A 24,030-nucleotide genomic window follows, 5' to 3' on the forward strand; every position below is an offset into this window, starting at 1 on the left:
CACATTGCCTATTATTATTAATATTATTATTATTATTCTTATTAATAATAATAAAAATAATAAACAGGATTTATTTAGAACTTAAAGCTCAAGGAACCCCTGGCAACCTCTGAAGGAGCCCTGGTTGAGAAACACTGGTCTAGTGTAAGTTATGGTGAACAGGAGGAAAAAAAAAGGGGCATCTAGGAGCTGACGATAATTTTTAATGAACGCATCACGTGAAAGCAGCAAGTTGCATTACAACTACTCCTACAATCTACAGTAATGTTTATTCACCTTTTAAAATGGGGGTATTCAAGGAACCCCCTACTATAATTACTATATCCACAGCTCACAGTACATTAGTGTGGTGGTCAGTGAGAAGAGTTCCTCTTTCATTGCTGACCATTGGAATGTTACCCTTAAAGAGCCAAAAAGATCACTGACGTGGGAGATCCATACTGCTGATTGCTCCTGGAACCCCAGCAACCTTTGGAGGAACCCTACTTGAGAAATACTGGTCCACAGGTTTTAATTAGCTTGAGGTTAGAGGAGTATCGGGTTAGTGTATTAAATATGGACAACAGAGGAGCCTTGGCTTCTGCCAATCACATCTCCCCCCAGTATCTAACCTCTACCTACCGGCGTAAGAGAACCATAGACTATTTCCAGCCAGATCCTTGTCTCAATGGTATAAACTTGTATGGCCAGCAAATCTAAACCTAGAGATTTATTGCAAACTACTTGTCTTCAGTAGATCAAATCAATTTATTATTGGCCATACTATTAGTTCTGTGTGTATTCTAGCATGCATTCCCTGATTATTAGAAGTCAATACAATGATGTAACAACAGGTAGATGTGAGAAATTCAATGTGGTTTATGTGATTCTCTTCATGTGCTATGCTTCATAACAAGTCTTAATGATTTCATTGCAGTAGTCCCTTTGAAAGCAGAGTCTGCTAATCCATGTAATTTAATTTGTAGCTCCTCTCCCCTTGTGTGACACTCCTCCTTTGTATTACATAGAGGATTAGTTAGAGGTAAACACACATGATGAGTGAGCACAACTACATGAGAGCATCAACAGTTAGCCTTGCATAGTACCAACTAGAACACTTTTATTATTTGCCACCAGGTTTGCAGCAATGGGCTGTGGGACATCTGTAAAGACTGAAAATCAATCCAAAAAATCAGAAAAAGGTAAGTAAAGCATTGCACATCTGAAATTAGAGTTACCCTATGTTATATAAATGTGTTGGTTTATTCTTTTTGTTAAGACTTGACAGATAGTTGCCCCATTTATCCTTAAATTGTCTTAGTGACCTTTGTATATCCTTTTAGCCTGCACAATATATGTTTAGGGTTTTTTTTATAAGTAACTGTATGAGTATGAGTAACTGTATGTTCAAATAAATCAACTCCTACACCTCATCCTTCCACCATAGAGAGTAATGGGTATTTTTTAAAGGTTACCAGTGACAAAATTTTAGCCTTTTATAAAATTGAATAGTATATTACTCACAAATTAAAAAAAACTACTAATATAGCAAGGCAGCATGGCCACTGTATCTGAGAACTTTCGAGTAGAGCTGAGCCTGATAGTCTGAGTAGGGGCAGAGTTGTGTTTGGGGTGTGACCAAGATGATGCTGGAGCATAGCACATTTGGAGTGCTTGTGTCCAGCAAAACATTGTCTTTATTGGAAGTTATTATTATTAATATTAATAATAATAGTAAACAGGATTTATATATCGCCAACATATTACTCAGCGCTGTACGTTAAATAAGTTGTTACCAATAATTGGCGGGTAATACCAACAACAGCCAGTTATTAGTGACAAGCAGATAATAGCATTGAAAGGAAAGAAATTTTTCAAAGCCACCAGCAGTCAGGATGGTGAGGGTTACTTATCAATGCAAGATGAGGCTACATCAAGGATAAAGGAGTCACAGGCAATATAGGGGAATCACAATCAGAATGAAGGGTTTACAACCAGAATGGAGGTGATCACAGCCAGGATGGGGGGGGAATCACAGTTAGGATAACACCCAGGATAGAGAGGTTTCAGCCAGAACTACATAGTCACAGATGGAATGGAGGGATCATAGACAGATTGGGAGGAATGGGGGGTCATAGCCAGAATGGAGTAGATTGCAACCAGAATGGTGGAGTCACAGGGGAGATGGAGTGGTTACATCAAGTTGTGGAAAATGTTAGGGAGGAGTGACGCAGGGCAGAGAAGCCAGATTTTGCACCATGTGCAGCACTTACAACCTACTGACCCTTTCCTGCTCATAGGGAAGACTTTGACCCTGCGGAGATAGCGATCCGCTTGGGTACCTAATCTAGCACTATGCAGTAGGCACAGGCTGGTACTAATGTTGCAAGGCAGCTGTAAGTAGTTTTAGCATGGAGTTGTCTCTGGGTGGGGGCTAGCCATAAGAAGGGTAAAAAGCAAAACCAAAGTGCAACGCAGGCTGCTGTCATCTGACCATGATTTGGATGTGTTTTATTATTAAAAAAATAAAAGTAAATAAAGAATTATTTAAAGAAATCAAATTAAAGAGTCATTCAACCCAAAAGTGATATTTTAGTTGTATATTTTGCTGGATGAGGTAAGTTAGTTCTTGGCCTGAGTTTTCTTCACTCAAGCCAGATCTCCGTACCATAATCGCCAACACTGTGCATGTCCACATGGGACTTTGCCCATCTTTAGCAACTTCTACTAAATTCTATTCCGTAATACAAAAATATATTTCAAACATCAAACAAGTAGACTAAAAACTCCTAATAATGGTCATAGCTGGTGTGCAGATTCAGGAACCATTGAAGGCCCTGAGCTGTTTTAATTCCATTACATCATCACACAAAAGAAAGATCACACATCCATTACATCATCACATCAAAAAAAAGATCACACAGTATCAGGAGGCAACTGTGGATAGTGCTTTTCAATAAATGCTTAGCAAAATAGCACAGAATACATAAGCCTCTTATTCAAGTTTTGTGTTAAAAAGACCCTGTTCTCTAAAAAATTCATAGTGCCCTTTTCTTCATTAGATGAAATATTAATCAAGGTTGCCCTTATCTCTTACTTTTTCTCCATTTAAGAACTGCATTCCCTTTAAACCTTTCAGCATTAAACATTTCCAGGTTTGCCATATGCTTGTGTCCCCTGCAGTGTAAGGTGGCTCCATCCTAAAATTCCCCCTGCATTACTGCTGTCCTGTAATGATGTATTGGTTACAGAAAAAAAACAGTGGAGAACATAGACATCCAACACATCTAGAAGTGTCAAATATTGAACAGGCTTTTCAATTAAGGCAAAGGATATGCATTGCCAGAAAGAGCTGGGTATAATTCCTCTTCTTTGCAGGGGAGAAGAGTAGAAAAAACAAATTACAACATCCAGTATAATATCCCAGTCGTGTGTTATACAGTTATTGTTAGAAATTACTTTTAAATTTCAGGAATCAGGATAAAGCCAGCAGCTGTACTCTGTGCAACAGTGTGTTTTGTTTTATCATTAGAAAAACATGTGCAGTCTTGTCTCTTATTGTGCTAAACACCTTGTTTGTTTTCCACCTATTATCCCTTGTGCTTACCTTTCTATTTAATAGCATTCATGGGAGTAAACAGCAGTCAATGCCTGACCAGTTATTCATCAATCAGCCACAGTGCATTGATGAACAATGTTGGGGGGGGGGGGGGGGCACTCTACACATGTCAGGTTTTTGCCTGAGACGAACACAACTGTTCGCTTCAGGTAATAATTATCTGATGTGTGTAAATAGCTTTAACTTCCCAAAATCTTTAACCTAAATCTGCCCTAAACATAACTCAGTAACTTCACCTACATTTTTAAGCCTTTACTTAAGGCCTACAATGAAAATCTAACTTTAACCGTAAAACTTAAACTAACTCTTCAACACCTGTTTCCTAATTCTACTTTTAACTCTTAGGGGTATACTTCTAGATGATTTGGCTGTGGATCTGATCCTATTTCAGTTTATTTTTTTTTATTTCCCTGTCAGATTCACTTTTACACATTTATTCATCCAAAATTTTTTAACTATCCTGCAAAAAACTAGGATTAGCTCTATTGGCATTTTACAGACTAGTCATTAGGAAAGACGGAATTTTATTGTTTTTAGGGTTAAATTGTCACCAAAATTGCTGGAGATATTTATGGGGGAACCTGTGGGACAATGTCCCACTACAAAACAATGTTTATTTTATTTTCAAATATAGGCTTTTAAAATCTGCCCACCTTTTATGGTAATTGTAAAGCCTGTGAACACAGTATTGCCAACTAAATTGTTGGGAGTCTTAGAGGGACCCATAGGAGCATTTTAGGAACAAAAACAGAATTTTTTTTAATGGTAATTAAAGGGTTTATTTGAATCTGAATATCCGTCATTAGCATCCCAATAGATTTTTTGTGACACCTTCACACATTCATACATTCTGCTGATTGGAAACCTATTGTATTATAATGGGCTGGATGACAATTGTAGAACAAAACAATATTATGTTTAACACATCCTACAACATTGTTATAAATGCTACCATTAAATAACATTGGTAATACAATTTTTTGTACTACAACTATGGTCCAGCCCATTACAATACAATACATACATTACATTATTTGATCTATTCATAGGTACCAAAATACCCAATGAAAACTTAGTCTCTAGAGAAAAAAAATGTCTTAGTCTGTGAAACGCTTTTCTCTAAATGAATACGAGGCTGTCTACCACAAGGGTCAAACATTTTTTGCCCCATTATCAAAAATACACAGTCACTGGGAAAGTGTCAAAATATTAAAGAAAATGTTCTGTGAATAAGAAGCAATCTTAACAGAGTCCTTTTTAGGCACTCAAGCATGTGTGCCTTCTGGATCCTCTAATGAAGAACAGGCCCATGTTCTTTTTCTGCTGCATCTCCCTCCTTTCCTTATTGATAAATAATCATATGCATAATTGGTGGCCCTGCCCAAAAGTACAGAAGTTATGATCGGTGTCTGCACCCAGTGCTAGGTTGTAACCCTTATAAAGACCTAACAGAAGCTTTGCTCACTAAACATTTACAGAATGTTACATAATCTGTAGATAAAGAGATTAAGGGGGATACCTATGTGTGACAGAGTAGCTTGATATGATGGGTATAACCTTTTAATGGGGGGGGGGAGGGTACAAAAGGCGTTTCCTACTGGCTCCCACATTTCCAGTTGCCAACATCCCTCTGTTCCAGAGACATTGAGTGTCACAGAATATAAGTGCCCAGCTATGTGTAACAGGCACCCCATCAGCTGTTCAGTCCATTGCACTGCAGTGTTTGCAGTTTTGACTCCAGGCGGCAGTGATCGCTATTTAGGGTCTATCCATAGGCAGGGTTCCATGGCATGGGGAAGCAGTAACTGCACCGCAACTCTACCAGCAACCTGAATGCAACCTTGAAGTTTTGTGAACTTTAAGGGACACCACAGCGCATAGACAATTGGCAGTATCTTAATGTTCATTGCCATGAGAGTGTAATGTTCATTGCCGTGAGTGTGACCCCCAAATGCAAACTCAATTTGGGGACCCTGGTCTTGAAAAAGCCCCACTTAATTTGAAAATATACCTGATTGTTGTTAGGATTTTTTGCTTTTAACCCCGTATCTAGCAATTTGGTATGTGAAGAGGGAACAAACTACCGGAGCCTGAGCCCCCGAAACTCCGGAGGCGCATGCAGCTCTTGAGCCTCCTCTTGTGGCTCCCCTATTTACTGCGGTCGGCGTTAATACCTCCGCCGCCGGGGTAAATTGGGAACGCCCCCTGAAGGGAAATCCATCTCCCCCGCAAGCCGACAAGCAGAGAGGGAATAAGGAGAGGGCCAGATCTGACAACTCCGCAGGCCAGATGTGGCCTGCAGGCCATAGGTTGGGCACCCTTGATTTAAAGAATCAAATGTTCCAGGTCGTTTTTTACATAGTTCCCATAATTTAAGGGCACCATTATGTTTGGGACAAAGTAATAGTAAGTATATTAAAGCTGTTATGTTTACTACTTGCATTTCCCTTGGATCATCCAGGTTCTCCCATGTTCGTCTACCTTCTCCAGTCTTGGAGAGCTTTAATAAATCAGGCCCACTGCCTGCTTGTCATCTTCAATTCATAGAAATAACAAGGTGCTGAGTATCTTCTCTGGAAATGCTCTGCTAAGTCTCTTCTGCAGCCACCTTCAACTCCTGCTTGTTGTAGCCTGGAATGTGTACAATCAGGTCTGAATTGTTTGATTTAAAATTTTACACTGAGGAGCAGAAAGGCCCATGCAATCATTCAGAGTTTATATTAAATGCCAGATCTCATTTAGGTTGATATCACACAGGCAATCTTGACAATGGTGACAAAATATCAGCATAGGTATAATAAAATATATATATCTAATATATATCTATAAGCACAGAAGCCCCTATGGCACCTCTCCCCTGCTAGTGGGGCCAGCAAAATATTTCCTAATTTTGAGCGAAGGTGTACTTACACAGTGGTAAGTAGAAAGTTGTGCTGCATTATTGTGTCCCATCATCACTGGAGTTTAGATGGAAAACTGTAGTGTAAAAAAGTGAAAAATTACAATGCTAAAGTCTAGCCCAAAACTAAAGGAAAATAATACATTTCTATTGTTCATACTATGCCACCAAACAACTTTTAGAATCTGTACTAGATTATTATTTTCTAGTCTTTTTTAACATCAAAGTTTAAAGTAAAATGCCCTAAAACTATGCTTTAATGATTTTACCAGCAATTAAAGCGGCAATTCTGATCCAGAGATGGTATCGCTTCTACATGGCAAGACTAGAAATGAGACGACGTTGTACGCTTAGTATATTTCAATCTATAGAATATGCTGAGGAACAGGCTCAACTTCAGGTTGGTGTCATCTGTATTATACAACTTTTTTATTAATTGTATTAAATTTATACCCTCCTACAGAAGTGTGATTGTCCAGTTTCTCTGTGGTCAAAAAGTAGTTTGAAAGGATTTGCGCAAGACTTGAGTAGTCTCTTTTTAATTTAAATAGTTACTAACATGTAAATGTTAACATAACATTATTTTACTCACTGTTATTTCTTCTGTTGCTTCCCAGCTCTCCAACTTTTTCACATTCATGATTGATCACTTTGCACAGATGAATGATGAAACTCGTGGGCCTGGTAAGATGTGGGTTTTGTAGTCTGAAAGGGTAAATTGAAAAAAGGGGGGACTAGGTAAATAATTTTATCCCAATTAAAGTAGGGAGTTGAGTAGTATATGTATGTCACAGCATAATTAAAATATCAATATTATTTATTTAAACATATATATAAAAACATTTCACATTTCAACAATAATAAGTTAAAATACATATTCAAATATTCATGTTGAGTATATTCCAGAGGGCTAATCTGTTTCCTCAGGGGAACACCACAAAGACCAAGATAGGTTCAAATTAGCTTATATTGGAGCAGGAGATATAGACACAAAATCCTGGTAGCTCAGCTTGCACAAGCAGAGGTTCTTCTATAGGTAGGTATGGATTGTACATATAGCACTGGTTGGTAGAGGTATGTCCAAATTGTAAGTAAATATGATTTTATAATAAATCGCTTGAATCACAGATGAAAACCTTATTACAATACTCTAAACTCTACTTGGAGAAAGATGTCAGATTTTAAGCAGTCCCGGCAAGAAAAAATGCCAAATGCCACGTGGCAGGATTTTCAATATACAGGTAAGATTACAATTACTGGATAGGACATGTCCTTAAACTTCCATAAGAAAATTGTAAAAAGAAAGTATTATTTTATTAAAAGAGTAGTTGATACTTGAAAAAGACTTCCAAAAGGGGCAGCTCCATGAACTACTTGGTTATTTTGCGTTGTCACTCTGCTATGTAAAGGTTACACAGGAAGTAATTGATAAACCTACATTTGCCACAAACCAAAGTTATTTATCTATCTTATTTTACAGACCTCATTTCTGATATTTTCAAGTGTTCAACAGAAGTCCAGGAGAACCTTATGGTTTATGATATGATAGAAGTGCCTGAGTCATACGATGGACCACGGCTTTCATTCCCACTAACCGTGTCTGATACTAACAACCTACTTCATGCTTTCAAGCAAGAGAAGGCAAGACTTCCTTTATCTGTATTTTCAGTAATGAAAGATAAATTCTGCTGGTTTATATCGTTTTGCTTTAATAAATACATCTCAATGTTTGAAACTGATGACAGCAAAAAGAAATGTGGCAACGCATCAATTTAAAAATAATAATAAAGATGCACAGGGGGAGTTCACTTCAGGTACATAAAACAAAACTTTCGCAAAGGTCAGCCTTGCAAGCCAGTAAAAAGGTTCCAATTAAACCTTAGGACAAAAGCAGAAACATGTTTTTGGAATATACATGAAAGCCATACACCACAGCATGTGAACTGTGTTTGGGACACATATGGAACTACTGTTGATTCTACGTTGTCATCAAGTTTATCTAGAGTTTACTGAATACCTCCATAGTGATACACAAGAGACTAAGGCTGCATACACACATGCAATAATTGTTGTTGGAAAGGATCTTTCAAGACAAAAAAGACTGCACAACAACGACAAACGACTGCACAATGCATGAACGAGTGCTGTACATACTGCGCTCTTCTGCTCTATGGAGAGGGGAGGTAGGAGAATGACAGAGCAGCACCCTGCTGTGCTCTCTCCCCTTCACATTTCCAGGACAGTCGTCTGGACAACGAGCGCTGTACACATGCCACATTCTCGTCTGATATGAGCCCTGAGGTGATATCGGACGAGAATCATTTTAGACTAACACTAAACATCTAATATTCTCTTGTGTACTTAACAAAAGAAAAAGGGAAAAAGTTTTTATTTTTATTAAAAATAAAAACTTTTTTTATTTAATTAATAAAAAATTTATTTTTATTTTTATTTAGCAAAGGAAATATATATAGGACAATTTATTGGAAGTTCGTAAGAGAAATATGTGCTTAGAAATTCAGCACTGCCAACCATTAAACCTATTTCTAACATAGGAATATAAATAAGATCAGAAAAATCACCAGCAGTTAGCACAGTCAATGATTTATTTTATCTGCTATCAGAAATTAAAAATGTTTCATCAAAAATATTACAAAGTATATATTAGTATATATTAGAGCAAAGTATATATTAGAGCCTCTACCTAGATACATCAGTCATTTTCAACCAAAGTTGTTCCTCTAGAGGATGTTAGGGGTTCCTTTAACTGTAGCTCACTGATATCTAATTTGTTGATGCCTACATAGTTCTGTGGCCAGTTCTACTTGGTAGAGCCAGCTGCATTGCTAATTATGTTTTAGTTGCTTTTAAAGGTAGAATTCTGGCCACCTAGTAAGGGTAATATTCTATGCACAGGTCATTTGGTTTTAGCAGGGGACCTGAGACCTAAAAGTTATTTTAGGATTTTCTCAGGGGTAAAAATGTTCAGAAAATTTGACCTAGAGAGTCAATATGCATACAAATATATATATAATAACTTAGTTACATGTATTTTATAGAAAACCTGTCTAAGTAAAAAAAAAAAAGATAAAAAGAAAACTGCTGTCAGCATAAAGTTCCTGTACACGACTGAACCCCAAGCCATCCCGATAGATGTGGATGTTGTATACGCTTGCCCCACAGTCCTATTGGCCTATCACTGTAATAAGCATCCTCACTGGCCAAAGTGCACAGGAGGCAGAAAGGGGTGCATTAAAAAATGGCATTTGGGGGGCTTTGCCTCTCGGAGTAACCCAGCATAAAGACTTTAGGCTTTTGGATTTTGCTAAAGGAAGCTAGGAGTCTGCACTTTATACTGGAAGTGTTTGTTTTTTTTCATCTTGTGCAAAATCCTGCTTCCTGAACTGATGTTTTATATCTTTGATTATTTCAGCAACTTCATGCACGATATGTCCTACAGCTGTTACATGAAACAAGAAAATTCTTGAGACAAATGCCAAATATTGTTCATTTAACGACATCATTCTCTAAGCAGATCACAATATGTGGTACGTATTTTTATTATGAATAATAATAAACAGTATTTATATAGCGCCAACATGTTACGGAGCGCTGTACATTAAATAGGGGTTGCAATTGACAGACAGATACAAGCAATAACACAGGAAGAGAAGAGGACCCTGCTTCGAACAGCTTACAATCTAGGAGTTAGTACAATGATACTACGTCTTCAGTTGGTCATTCATCATTGCTATCAGGCATATTTATTCTACCTAGGTTCAAATTTAGGTATGCTGCTAACTGATGTTATGCAATAGATTATTCATAGATATTGAATAAAAAATCAGTTGTTTAAATATATAATTTAAATATATAATTATGCATCATTTAAATGTTTTAACTATTAAATATTTCACTTGCTTTTTTTCATATGTACATTTAAATTCAATAGCAGGTATTAAGTAGCCTTATAAAGAACACACTATCTGTTGCTAATGTTAATTGGCATTATTGAACTCACTGCAAAATTCCATAATTTCTTTGCAAATTTTTCTTTGGATCATGCAGAGCTCAATGCATCAAACATATTTAAATAGCAGTATTTGATTATTTTACAATATTAGAGGCTGCCTTGCAAATAAAAAAGTCTCCATACTGAAAATAATACTTTTACCCTCAACAGCTAATGTTGTATATATGTATGAAATATGTAATATGGATGGTAATATATATATAAACTCAAAACAAAAGTGTAGCATAATGCAGCTTCTCAGTCACCTAAGATAAGGTGACGGTGTCAGTTTTTATACCCTAAGTACATTTTCTAGAATTATAAAAAAATACTCATTGATCCTGCCAGTAATGATGTGTATTGAACTAAAATATCAAATGTCATTATTATTTATTAGCCTTCTTCACTATATTCTGGGAATAGATACTTGTATTAGATAGAAGGAGAGGGGGAATTGTTTATGTTTCTGATCATACTGACATGAGCATCATATACAAAAAAATGGAGAATAAAAGGAAACTAATAAAAAACTCATCTCATATGAGAACCGGTAAGCTGCAGTGTAATATTTTTTTTAGTTTAGATACACTTTAATGGTAATTGGTCCATCAAAAATGTATCTATGATATTTTAGCGTTGAATGGTTATTTACTTTGATAAATGGGATTTATAATGATTTAAGTTTTTAGGTGACCTTCATGGAAAACTGGATGATCTGCTATTAATATTCTATAAGGTAAATTGTATTTCATACAGATTTCACCTATTTCAACATAATTACAATTTTGCAAGGATAAATAGTCTAATTTAGGACTGTCCATGTTCATTTCATTTTTTGTTACAATTAATCATATTCTTAAAAATATTACTTTATTAAAAAATATCTAAATTTTTTGAATTGATCAAATCAGTGGCCTTGTGGCCAGCTATCTATAGCCAGATCAAAGGGAACCTTAAAGCTTGTTCAGACCTTTTTCTCCAGGCGTTACAGCTTCTGGATGCCTACTAAACGCAGCTAGGCATCCAGGAACTTTCAGGTTGTTTTTTTGCAGGCATCTGCAACTGCCTGCACAAGAAGTTTTAAGCTGTAAAGCCTGGATCAAAAAAAAAATGAGGCACCAGGAATGAAAAAAACATCCAGAAATGCCTGTACAGCAAATGTTTGTACGAGCCTTTTTAGGTGTTTTAAAACCTTTCCCATTCAAATCTATAGTGGCAAACCAACCCGGATGCTGTCCAGAAAACTGTATGGTAATACTGCCTCCTCCTGCCACCATTAGGAAAGAAAATGAATGGAACTATTCAGTTCATGTTAACTGTTTTTTGCAAGCATTTTTGAGCAGTTAACAACAATATGTTAACAATGCCTAAAAACGCCTGAACAAGCCCTTACTTCCTGGGCTGATGTAGGACATTGGTAATATTTACATACAGTATACAGTGTAATATTTAATCATGTAAATATGTATATATTTTATCACTGTCTTGTCACCTGTGATTGTGTACTGCAGAACGGTCTGCCCTCACCAGAGAACACATATCTTTTTAATGGAGACTTTGTAGACAGAGGGAAGAATTCCATAGAAATACTAATAATCCTCTTTGCATTCCTTCTGGTTTATCCAAATAACTTACACTTGAATAGAGGCAACCATGAGGACCCGATCATGAATCTCAGGTAATGTAAAACTCACTTTACTATACTATACCTAAATTACTTAGTTGTAAAAGAAATTCGTATAAATGCATAACCTGTACTGAGAAAATATGTAGGCTGAATAATCGAATCGCCTGTGTTAGTTGCTTGGCTGTTATACAAAAAGCATTATTGCTTTCTAAATCACTGACCTGAAACAAGAATAATGACCAGGGGTTAGCTGCATGTAAACACTCTGTTATCATGGTAGTGTTTAGCTGCCACTTGCTGTGACTTATATGTACATATATGTGAAGAACCATACATACATTGATGAGGATATCATTTTGCTCTTTCTCTGAATAAAGAAAAGGACAAAAAGGAAACACCAACTTTTTTCTTTATTTGTATAACAGAACATTAACATACTGTACCGTACTGTAACATAACTGTGTAACAAAACATAAAACAATTAAAAAAAAATATTAAAAAATACTGCACTGTACAATCATAAGACACACAGAATATTCATTTTAGTCATCATCAATCAAGTATGGTACAGGTGGTGTTTCACAGTCAACAGTGTCATCATCAAAATTATTAGCAGGCCCAGGGGCTGTAGAAGGCCCAGGTGAGGGAGAAGAAGGGGAAGAAATGGAAGAACTTGTAGAGATGCTTTCTGAGACGCTACACTGCAAGCCATCCGTTCGTGTACAAACAACGGGTTGCAGAGTGGGTCATACAGCATGGGTCACAGAGCAGGTCGTAAGTTCGAAAAGTCATTAAACAGGTAGGTTGTTATATGAGGGCTATGTGTATATACTGTAAAGTTCATGTTATGTGACTGATTCAAACCTGGAATGATTTCATCAAAGTTATTTGCTATCAAATGCTTTGAATCCTGGACCAGATCCATTTCAGGTTTGCTGGATCACCCAGCTTTACAGATAAAAGTGTATCCTATCCAGTCCTGGAGCTTTAATAAGTCAGGCCCATTGTTGTATGTTAGGTACCTGAAGAGCTGAGTGAAATGGTTAATAATTCTAATAGTTAATAGATAATTCTGCAGTAATTTAAAGATTAAGACCTAAGTGACCTTAAAAGGATAATTTGTCTACACCGAGAACATGAAGTCATGTATTCTAATTAACCACAAGTAACAAAGATTTGCAAGGGAATACACTGATCCGCATTGTCCACATAACTTATCTGTGTCTGTTTATGTCTAATACAGGTATGGATTTACAAGAGAAGTAATGCGAAAGTACAAGGTTAGTGCATGAGTGTTTCGACAACTCATTGGTGGAATTTGTGTTTAGCTTATATATTATATAAATGATCTGGATGAATACTTTTACCTTGTGTGTAGTTAAAATGGACTTAAAAGAGGAATAGCACAAGCCATGTACAAATGTAAATTATATACAAAAATGTCACTTAAATACTCAACATAATAGTTGAAATTCTCCTCTTAGTTACTGCTTCTAATCCACATAGCACCTTAATTGGCTCAATAACCTCCATTTTAGTGAGGTTTTTAGATTTCACCTTCAGATGAAGCGTAGTGTTGCTGCCTGACCATAATACCAAAAAGTTACCTTTTGTGTTCCTTGTTTTAAAACTGGGAAAAAGATAAACTATTACCATTCATGTTAGTAGTCATTTTCTTTCTGTTTTCCATTTTTCTAATGGTTTGAGAGTAAGGAGCAATATACAGGTAGCCACTGAGTTAAGGACATCTGGCATACGGACTCCTTATTGACTCCTTATTGAACAAAACAAACTCTGCAGTTGTTTCTTTTTGCATATCAAAGCACAGCTTGCTCCAGACGTTAATGAATGTCTAGGCTCCATAAAGTTTTTTTTTATTTTTTGCTTTGTTTGTGATTAACTCACAGTGAGGATTTTATACAGTAAATGACACCACGCAGCCTAATAATATGTTGAGACAAACATCTGTCCTAATTGCATTTATTAAAAATACAGACAGTGATACAGGAGGAGAGAACCCTGCCCCGAAGAGCTTACAATCTAGTAGGTGGGGGAATTTCACACACAATAAGAAGGGAGATATGTAGTGGTGGGAAGTAGTGGTGGTTTCACTACTTCCCACCTGTAGCTGTAGCTGTACCTGTAGCTGGCTGTTGCTGAGTTCTTCCTACAGACACATTGTTAAATGTCAGTGCTTATCATATTTAGAAAACTACACTTTTAGCTGCTTAACAAATCTAAAGAAAAAAAAAAAGAAGAGGTTGATGTTGCTTACAAGGGGGGCCTTGCATACAACCATTTTCTCTAATACAATCTTAGATTAAGCTAACCCTATCTATTGATCTGTGTCCTCAACTTGTGTCTTTAGATTGTGATTGCTATCAACCATCAATATGTTGGTGGCACCCTAATCCTAGGAAGCAGTTTATAAGTTTTTTTCAAGTGGGACCACACAAGACATCCCACAACGCAGGTTTGCTTGGTCAGGAGATGAGAGTTAAATCACTTAACAAACTGCACTACACACAAGACAAAAGAAAAATTTAACCAAGTAGCTGCTGAGGAGTGACGATGCCAGGGGTTTTCAACAAGTTGGCTTATTGAATGTTTAAATCTGATTGATAAAAGAGCAAACAAAGAAAGTGAAAGTTACATAGATTTTATGAAACCATAAAAACCATAAAACCATTGATCATGTATGAAGTAATTTTAATTCTTAATGTAGTGTATCGCAGAGTATTTAGATTGTAGTAAATATATAGAGGTTTTGAATTTATCACAGTTGCTATCTTTGCTTCAGGTTACTACTTGGTTTCACTTGTTGCATAGCACTCCTCCTTTATATATTTTATCTCAGTAAAGGGACAGATTAATCACAGTAAAATATAAGACTTTGTTTTTTGTGCAGATTCATACACAGAAAATTCTAGTTCTTCTGGAGGACATCTATAGTCAGCTGCCCCTTGCCACCATTATAGACAGCAAGATTCTCATTTTGCATGGAGGAATATCAGACACAACTGACTTGGATTTGTTGACCTCTCTTAAAAGAACTAAGGTAAGATTTCTAAATAAAAACAGTCTTCTGCAGTGATAGTCCACCTGAATTTTATATTTATTTTGGATTGATTTATCCATAAGCTTTTTATTTATATAGCCTTTTATATGCTTTTAGAAGTACTGGGGGTAAGATCTGTAGGAGGAAAACAATAGCTAGGTTTTCTTACCTGCTTAAAAATGTTGTTGCTCAATATCAATTGTTCAAGACCTTCATGAGCTGCTGGTTCCTGGACTAACAAAAGGACAGATCAGGAAACAGTCCAATGTATGCACCCCAATGGAGATCATGCTGTTGCATCCCAGATGGCTATAGCAAGCAGTAACCTATAACTAAAGGCATTTTTTTTGTTTGAATAGAGTGGTGAGAAGTTAAAAACACTGGTTTTTTTTTGCATCTTGATAATTTCCTTTTCTGCAATTGTCATGCTTACCAATGTTTTAGTGGCGACCAGGGAAGGGAGTGTATCATCCAATAGGGTTTGGAAAGAAGTTCAGATCATAAGCTGGTCCCATGCTGGTGGACTTTAAAGCTATAAAACAGTTTATATATCTCTTCGATCTGTTCCTTTGTTTAATTTTTATAAGCTGTCTTTGAAAAGTAACCAACCACACTAGTAGAAACCAGAATCCACTTTGAAAGGGATGCCACTTTGCCAGGGATTATGATTACACTTTACAGTTAGGTCCATAAATATTTGGACAGAGACAACTTTTTTCCAATTTTGGTTCTGTAGATTACCACAATTAATTTTAAATGTAACAACTCAGATGCAGTTGAACTGCAGACTTTCAGCTAATTCAGTGGGTTGAACAAAAAGATGGACAAAAAAAAGAAGACATTTCATAATACAGATGGACAATGACCCAAAACATACAGCCAAAGCAACCCAGGAGTTTATTAAAGCAAAGAAGAGGAATATTCTTGAATGACCAAGTCAGTCACCTGATCTGAACACAATTGAGCATGCATTTCACTTGTTGAAGACTAAACTTCGGACAGAATGGCCCACAAACAAACACCAACTGAATGCCACTGCAGTAAAGGCCTGGCAGTGCATTAAAAAGGAGGAAACCGGCCTCTGGTGATGTCCATGTGTTCAAGACTACAGCCTGTCATTGCCAGCAAAGGGTTTTCAACCAAGTATTAGGAATGAACATTTTATTTTCAGCTTTTTAATTTGTCCAATTACTTTTGAGCCCCTGAAATGAAGTGATTGTGTCACTAGTCTTTAGTTCCTCACTTTTTTTTCAACTGCATCTGAATTGTATCATTTAAGATTAATTGTAGTAATGTGCAGAACCAAAATTAGAAAAAAGTTGTCTCTGTCCAAATATTTATGGACCTAACTGTATGTATTCAACATTGTTTTTATAGAGCATGGAAAATTTTATAAAGAAATAGATTTCCAACCCAGAGCATTTGCTTCACTATAAACTATTTTGCCTAATTAAATTTCTTGACAGCCCTATTTGAACAGAGTAGGTTGGGGGAGATGGATGAGTCACTTTTTCAGCATAATCCTCCAGTTTATGATATGTTAAAATATGTGATATTTTATTAAACCCCTTTAAAATCTGGAATACTTCTGTGTCTACAGTATTAATAGTGTATTTGGGATAATTTAACCCCCATATAAAAATAAGATATTACGAAACAGGGATCATTAAAAAGCACAAGGGCATAAAGACTGACATACATTGATAAATAATATTCTTACCGCTAAACAGCCATACCTGATTGAAGTATCTTTTTAATTACATCTTGACATTGGTACATACACCTGCATCCATATTTGTAAGCAGAGCTCACATTCTGCAAATGGTGGTACAGTTCATTAGGAGGGGGTTACAATAACAGTGTACAAAGATTAGTTTTAAATTATGATTTAAATAATACAATACTGTCAACATATTTGCAGCACTTTACAGAGTCCATAATCATGTCATGAACTGTCCCTCAGAGTCCCTCACAGTCTAATACCGTGTATGTTAGTATAGGGTTATGCAAAATGTTTCTGCTCTTGTTCATGTATTTACAATGTTTGCCGGTTTATAGGCATGCATTTAGAAAATGAGTATTACCGATGAAAACACTTGTGAAAAAAGCATGCTTCTGAATCTCTCAGTATATGACATTGTCAGGTTGCATTCAGTGGATGATTCAATGTATGTCATTACAATAGCATTTGCAGCACAGCATTATACATTACCTTGTATAACATGGAGGTTAAATATAATTGTAATTATAGGGTGGTTACTCCCAAGTGTACATAACTATTTATTTGCCTAAGGCCATCACTGTAAAGTATGCTTTTCATTCTTCACAAACTGACATAAATATTATTGTTTTTGTTGTGTTCAAGCAATTCTCTTTCACTTTCTGTAAAAACCTCCTAAAATCTGCTGGCCTTTTTGTGGCTAGAACTGAGCCCTAACCATATGCAAGAAAGTCATTCTTTAGTATCCAACATTGTGGCTATATCTGGAGCTATCCATTATTATTATTACTAATATTAATAAAAATAAACAGGATTTATATAGCACCAACATATTACACAGCGCTGTACATTAAATACGGGTTGCAAACAACAGACGGATACAGACAGTGACACAGGAGGAGAGGACCCTGCCCCTAAGAGCTTACAATCTAGGAAGTGGGGAAGTAACACACAATAGGAGGGGGATATGGAGCGGTGGAAAGTAGTGAGGGTTTTAGGGGACAGAAGAAGATGGGTAGGCAAGTTTGAAAAAATGGTTTTTGAGTTTTAAATGAGGAGAGAGTAGACTTTTAAATGAGCAGAAACTAGAAGCAAGCCAAATAGGTCCAGGAAGACCGTTCCAGAGAGTCAGCGCAGCTCTAGAAAAGTCTTGGAGCCGTGCATGTGATGAGGTTATGAGTGAGGAAGTCATTTGTAAGTAATTGGAGGAGAGAAGAGAGTGGCTAGGGGAGTTTTTCTTTTTACCAGGTCAGAAAGGTAAGTGGGGCAAGAACTGTGGAGGGATTTAATTTGAATCTAAGGTGAAATGGAAGCCAATGAAGAGAACTACAAAGAGAGACAGCAGAAAATGAGCAATCGGAGGGACAGATAGATCTGGCTGCAGCATTCATAATAGATTGTATAGGAGAGAGTAGGGTTAGTGGAATACCAGAGAGAGGGATGTTACAGTGGTCCAGATGAGAGATCCATTTAACTGCAGTAGGGCAGAAGAGTTAGTCACTTAGATTTCCCTCAAAACAGATTGCAAGTTGTTTGAGCTCTACAACATTCTTATAGTTTTCATTGAGAGACCAAGTTTAACTAATATACATTTTCTTTGCCTTTCAGTATAAGTCAGCCTTACGACCACCAAAACCAGAATCTGGAAGAGACAGGGTCAAGATCCAAAAACTTGACAAAGCATCTATGGAAAATTGTAAATCTTATAAAAGTTCAGAAAAAGATTTGGGAATTTTCACCCATAAAGCACAAATTGGTCTTGAGCCATGCTATTCACCTCCAATACTTTCCAGTCACCATACTAATTTGGGTGAGGAATTTAAGAACAGTGGCATCCTGGAAATACATCACCTGGATTCAAGTATTTGTCTGCCTGATATGACTTCAGACCTAACAGCAGTTGAGAAAGAGGAGTGGAAACAGGTGTTTATTTATTTTATTTGCTGCATTTCTCTTAATGGGAAACTATTATCAATTTTTAGGTTTGTAATATTTTCAAAAGTTTAAACATATAAATATATATTTTTTAAAACATTATTGGCAGGATTTACCTAGGATAAAATTTAGAGCAATTAGACATACTATATTTACAATGTCTAAAAAAGAAAATATTTGAGAGCTTAAAATATTCACAGCTTTTGCTGCACTTGGGAAAAATAAAGCTTGATTGAAAGGTCTAAAAACAAATAAATAATAAAGATCCACAAACATACTATAGCTGCATCTATTGCAGCAGGCATACCAGTTTTAACTTGTTGTCTTTATTAGTTTATTAGCCCCTATTACCCTGATGTAACCATTAAAGTACTTTATTGATTCCTGGCGGTCTAGCTCATTTACATTTAAAAAAAAAAATAATAATAATAAGCATTTATTAGGATACATATGGGAATTACAGAGGAATTCCAGAAAAATGTAAATGCTTCTTTTTGGAAAATGCTGTTAGTAATTGATGCTATGTATTTAAATTTTCATATAAGGTTCCTTTGGGAGCCTCAGACAATTGAACGTTTTATCATCTCTCATTTTATTTTAAAATCAGCTGTGCTGTGCTAAAGGGACATCCTAAAGAAAATGTGCTGAGGACATAATAGGAAAAGCTATAAACTTTTTTTTCTGTTCTATTTTTGGCTCCTTTACTGGCAAAAGTTATGCTTGGTTGGACTGGCTGAATAAGCTTGTAAAAAGGTGTCTGTCTGTCTGTCTGTCTCTCTGTATATAAATTTCTAGGTCCCTAAAGTTCAGATTTAAATTTACAGATTATATTTGTGAATGCCTACTATGTTGCTTTGCACCCTGTACCCATGTTACTGAGGCTGTTTCTTTCCTCCCCATTTGTTACACAAGATTGTTGACATATTATGGAGTGATCCAAGAAACCAGAATGGCTGCTGTCCCAACAGCTTTCGCGGTGGTGGTTGCTATTTTGGACCCGATGTAACCACAAAATTACTTGACAGATATAATTTAAAAATGTTGATTCGGTCACACGAATGTAAGCAGGAAGGATATGAATTATGCCACAATGGAAAGGTAAGAGAGTTCCTAAAGATTACTGTGGAGGGTTTATTATCAAGGCCTTCTTAATGAATGATGTAAAACACTTGGGAAATTTTTGTACTTTAAAATGGTTGTCCTGTATCAAATTTATCCTTTAACTAGAGGACTTTTCCTGAAGAAACCTGAAAATTACCACTGGAATGCTGGCTGCCTGGATATCATGCTGACTTGCCTGCTGGGACTTAATCAGTTACTTAATCCTCCGTATTTCTTACATACACAAAGGTTTTTAAAAAATGCTGACTGTAAATTAATATTATTTTTATTTATTGCCCTTTTAGCTTTATGAAGACTCAATCAGTAAAATCCCTTAATTTATTGATTTTAGGTTGTGACCATATTTTCAGCTTCTAATTACTATGATGAAGGCAGTAACAGAGGAGCATATCTCAAACTATGTCCAGATTTGACTCCACGTTTTGTGCAGTATCAAGTCAGTAAGACCACACGAAAGCTCACCCTGCACCAAAGGTAGGAGAAAATCTTTTCTGTTCTGATAGAATTTGACCCGATACTCCTAATATTAATGTAATGTATCCCAAAATTTCTAGATAATTGTAACATTGGACTGATTTAATAAAGCACCTCAAGACTGGGGAGGACAAACTATCCTGGGAGAACCTGGGAGATCCATATTCAGGGTGATCCAGCAAACCTGGAATAGATCTGGTCTAATATTGAAAACTTTTTCCTACTAATTGCAAATGTTTTTTAAGAAATCAGGTTTGCTGGATCGTGCAGGTTCCCCCATAATAGTTATGATAATCTACCTTCTCCAGTCTCAGAAAGCTTTAATAAATCTGGCACATTTTAATATAAATTCATAGCTATATTAAAAAAAAGGCACATCTCCAACATCCAGGCACCAAACATTGTCCTACTTCACCTCTGTTGTGTTTTTGGTGGGTTTTATGCAGATTTTTGCAAAGACTGTTATTTATTAACAGCCACCTAAACAATCATATTTCAACTTCTAATTACTTACAGTAGTAGAATTTAGTTAAGTAAAAATGGCATTTATAAATTTGATAAACTTGTTTTGTTTAGTTTTTGGACATTTATGACTACATTTTAAGCAAACACTCCCCATGCCAATACCTAAATGAGAATTGGAGACCCTTCAGTCTAAAGTTATGGCCTTCAAATGGGGTCGTGGGAAAAGCAGGTTGCATGGTTCAGTATTAGTAGCTCCCAAATCCAGGGGAGTTGTGGGCATTCCTATATTTCGCCACTATCACTAGCGTTAGAATCTATAATGTAGGCACTGAAATGTTTTGGGCCAAAAATCCTTTGTCCTTCCCTATGGTATGCCTTATCAGTTTGAAACAGGATCAAAGCCAAAACTAATATTTGCTCTCCTCACACCCCCCTAACTCCAATATCGCAAAATCCAGAAATCACTTTGAGCATGAATCCACATCTGTGGTGGACTTTATATACTATATACCTGAGATTTATCTGGTCCATCCTTAGAGGATGAGCTCCCATCCTCAGAATATTTTTGATACCTTTGGTTACATACCTTTGTCCACTCCAGAATTGTTTTGAGTTCACCTCCCTATGTATAAGCCTGTTGAGAACACTTGTAATTTCATTGATAAGGCAAGGGGCCAAATATCTATTTTATAGGTAACGGACTCCTCTCCTTTCTCCAAACTTCTATTCATGGGAGCTCTGGAGAAAGACTTAGGGAAGACCTGAGAGCTGGAAGATTGGTGCCAGTTAGCTAGCAATCTTTCCAAAACTTCACATAATACTTTACTGATTGGAGACAATTCTATGACGTTGCTGAGGTGGTATTTGGTTCTGGCTATACTAAACAAATGGCACCCAGGTTCATCGCCTTTATGTTTTAGAAATTGCAGAGAAGTGGGTACCATGGAACATATTTGGTGGTCTTGCTCAGTAGGCCAAAGTTTCTGGTCAGAACTATTTCAATCAATCTCCTCAGTCAGTCGTAATCAGTTCTCAATATTAACCTACTGGCTAGCCCCGAATGTGCCTTGTTTCGCTTGGTTCACTCCTCATTCCCTAAACCAGCTAAAAAACTGATCTGGAATGCTTTTAATGGCAAGGACTGCTATTGCAAGGAACTGGAAATCTGCTATTACCATTATAGTTATGAGGAGGAAACTTAACTGGATTACGAATAAGGACAAATTTACCTGCATTCTTAAAGACACACTCAACACCTTTGAGCAAGTTTGGACATCCTGGCAGACTTATCACTTATCCTAGCACCTAATTATTGGTCATGTTTCCCCCTCCTCTTCTCTTTCCTTTTCCCTCCCCCTTTTTTTCTTCCTTCCTATTGTGATAAATTTATGTATACACAATTAAAAAATGTCTTTGTTCATTTTTCTTGTTGTGTTTTCATATGATTCATCATAATGTGGAATAGATCCAATATTTGTCTTTCTTTAAAGCTTTTATGGGGCTTTAGAGTTGTAATTTTCCTTTACCTTTTCTGCAGTCCAGCCGGTATGTATCACTGCACCGTGAGCAGAATGCTCTGAATCACTGTGTAGGCGGGAAAATGTCAGGCACATTTAAACAATCGGATCTCCTCAAATGTTGTCACAGGTCAGGCAGCTCACGGTGCACGTGATGACACTTCCCAAGCAACCTGTCCAGTATTGAAGCACGCATGCACAGCCTGTATTCACTGTATTCATTTTCACTGACAGTTGTTCCCCTTCACGGACTTTTACAGACTCGGAAAATCTGTTGAAAAAAGGTGCCGGAACTCTCTTCCGGTGCATTCGATGAGAATAAAAGCCCTGGTTCTAGTTGTATTACACTTGTACAATTGTAAAACAAATAGTACTACATAATAATAGAAAATTCCGGATTCATACCGTTTAATTAGATTAATTCTACCGCTTGGTTGCCCCAAGATAAAAGATATGACCGTATTTACTTACGCTTTTATCCGTATTTTGCCAGTGGAATAAGCACCAACGCCTAAAATCATACTAGCACAGTCCCTGCATAGTACCAGTTATTATCCTGTATTACATTTGGTTGTTGCAAAATGTATTTATTTCTTTAATTTACTAAAGCAGGAAAATAAAAATGGTCAGTCAGGAAAAAACAGCACTTATTCTTAAAGCGGACCTAAACAATTTTTACCTTACAAAAAGGGTGGACAACCGCTTTATGTAATGAGTATTGAAGCCTTTTTTTAACCTTTATTGCGGCCTTTTATACAACATAAAATGCTTGCAGTTAGGCTTTAAAACAGTGTCTAAATGCTGAGGCTTGCTGCTGCCCTCTCTAACCTCCTACTTAGTCACTAACCTTAGAGGGCCTTTATGGTAGTTGCAGCTCTGTAGGGTATTATGCTATTCCGATACTTAAGAATGAATAGTAACAACATAAAAAGCGTTATCATCTGGGTCAAACAAACTCTGTTTAATGGGCTTCTCTGTCTCTAAGCACGGTGGCTCAGGGGTTAGCACTCCGGCTAGCTCCTCCGCTAGCTCCTAGGTTCAAATCTCAGTCAGGACACTATCTGCATGGAGTTTGCAGGTTCTCCCCGTGTCTGTGGGCAGCAGCAAGCCATGATGTGAGGGAAAGTTTGCAGGTTCTCCCCGTGTCTGTGTGGGTTTCCTCCGGGTACTCTGGTTTCCTCCCACATCCCAAAAACATGCCGTTAGGTTAATTGGCTTCTCCCTAAATTGACCTTAGACTACATAAATGACATATGACTATGGTAGGGACATTAGATTGTGAGCTCCTTTGTAAAGTGCTGTGTAATATGATGGTGCTATATAAATACTGTATAATAATAATGCTGCAAGGAGAACTTGGTGTTTGAAGAGAGAAGTTAGTCACCTGAATCTTTTATTGTTTTTTTTTTCTTTTTCATACACTCATTTAAATAGCGACTTCACAGCAAGGTAATAGGCATCAACATACATAGCTAACTAAACAATTATTTTACAAAGTAACCAAAGCATTCATTCTCTTAATACCTATTCTCATTTAACTAGATTAGCAGCATTCATTCTATTATGAAGACAGATTTTTTTAAGGTTTAATACTATTCAAGCA

At 36.6% G+C, this 24,030-nt stretch overlaps 1 protein-coding gene across 1 annotated transcript in view; it reads left to right on the forward strand.

The window, feature by feature from the left end:
* The first annotated feature begins 1,080 nt into the window (after positions 1-1,080).
* PPEF1 (protein phosphatase with EF-hand domain 1) overlaps positions 1,081-24,030 on the forward strand; it is a 28,560-nt gene continuing 5,610 nt past the window's right edge. The window contains exons 1-12 of the mRNA XM_072427998.1: positions 1,081-1,181; positions 6,770-6,897; positions 7,115-7,181; positions 7,978-8,138; positions 9,931-10,045; positions 11,199-11,245; positions 12,021-12,187; positions 13,380-13,416; positions 15,045-15,194; positions 18,523-18,837; positions 19,762-19,947; positions 20,303-20,445. Coding sequence (XP_072284099.1) covers positions 1,127-1,181; positions 6,770-6,897; positions 7,115-7,181; positions 7,978-8,138; positions 9,931-10,045; positions 11,199-11,245; positions 12,021-12,187; positions 13,380-13,416; positions 15,045-15,194; positions 18,523-18,837; positions 19,762-19,947; positions 20,303-20,445 — 1,571 coding nt within the window. The 5' untranslated portion in view covers positions 1,081-1,126. The remainder of the gene's footprint in view (positions 1,182-6,769; positions 6,898-7,114; positions 7,182-7,977; positions 8,139-9,930; positions 10,046-11,198; positions 11,246-12,020; positions 12,188-13,379; positions 13,417-15,044; positions 15,195-18,522; positions 18,838-19,761; positions 19,948-20,302; positions 20,446-24,030) is intronic.

The sequence above is a fragment of the Pyxicephalus adspersus genome, chromosome 1 (assembly GCF_032062135.1).
Source record: "Pyxicephalus adspersus chromosome 1, UCB_Pads_2.0, whole genome shotgun sequence".
NCBI classification, from domain to species: Eukaryota; Metazoa; Chordata; class Amphibia; order Anura; family Pyxicephalidae; genus Pyxicephalus; species Pyxicephalus adspersus.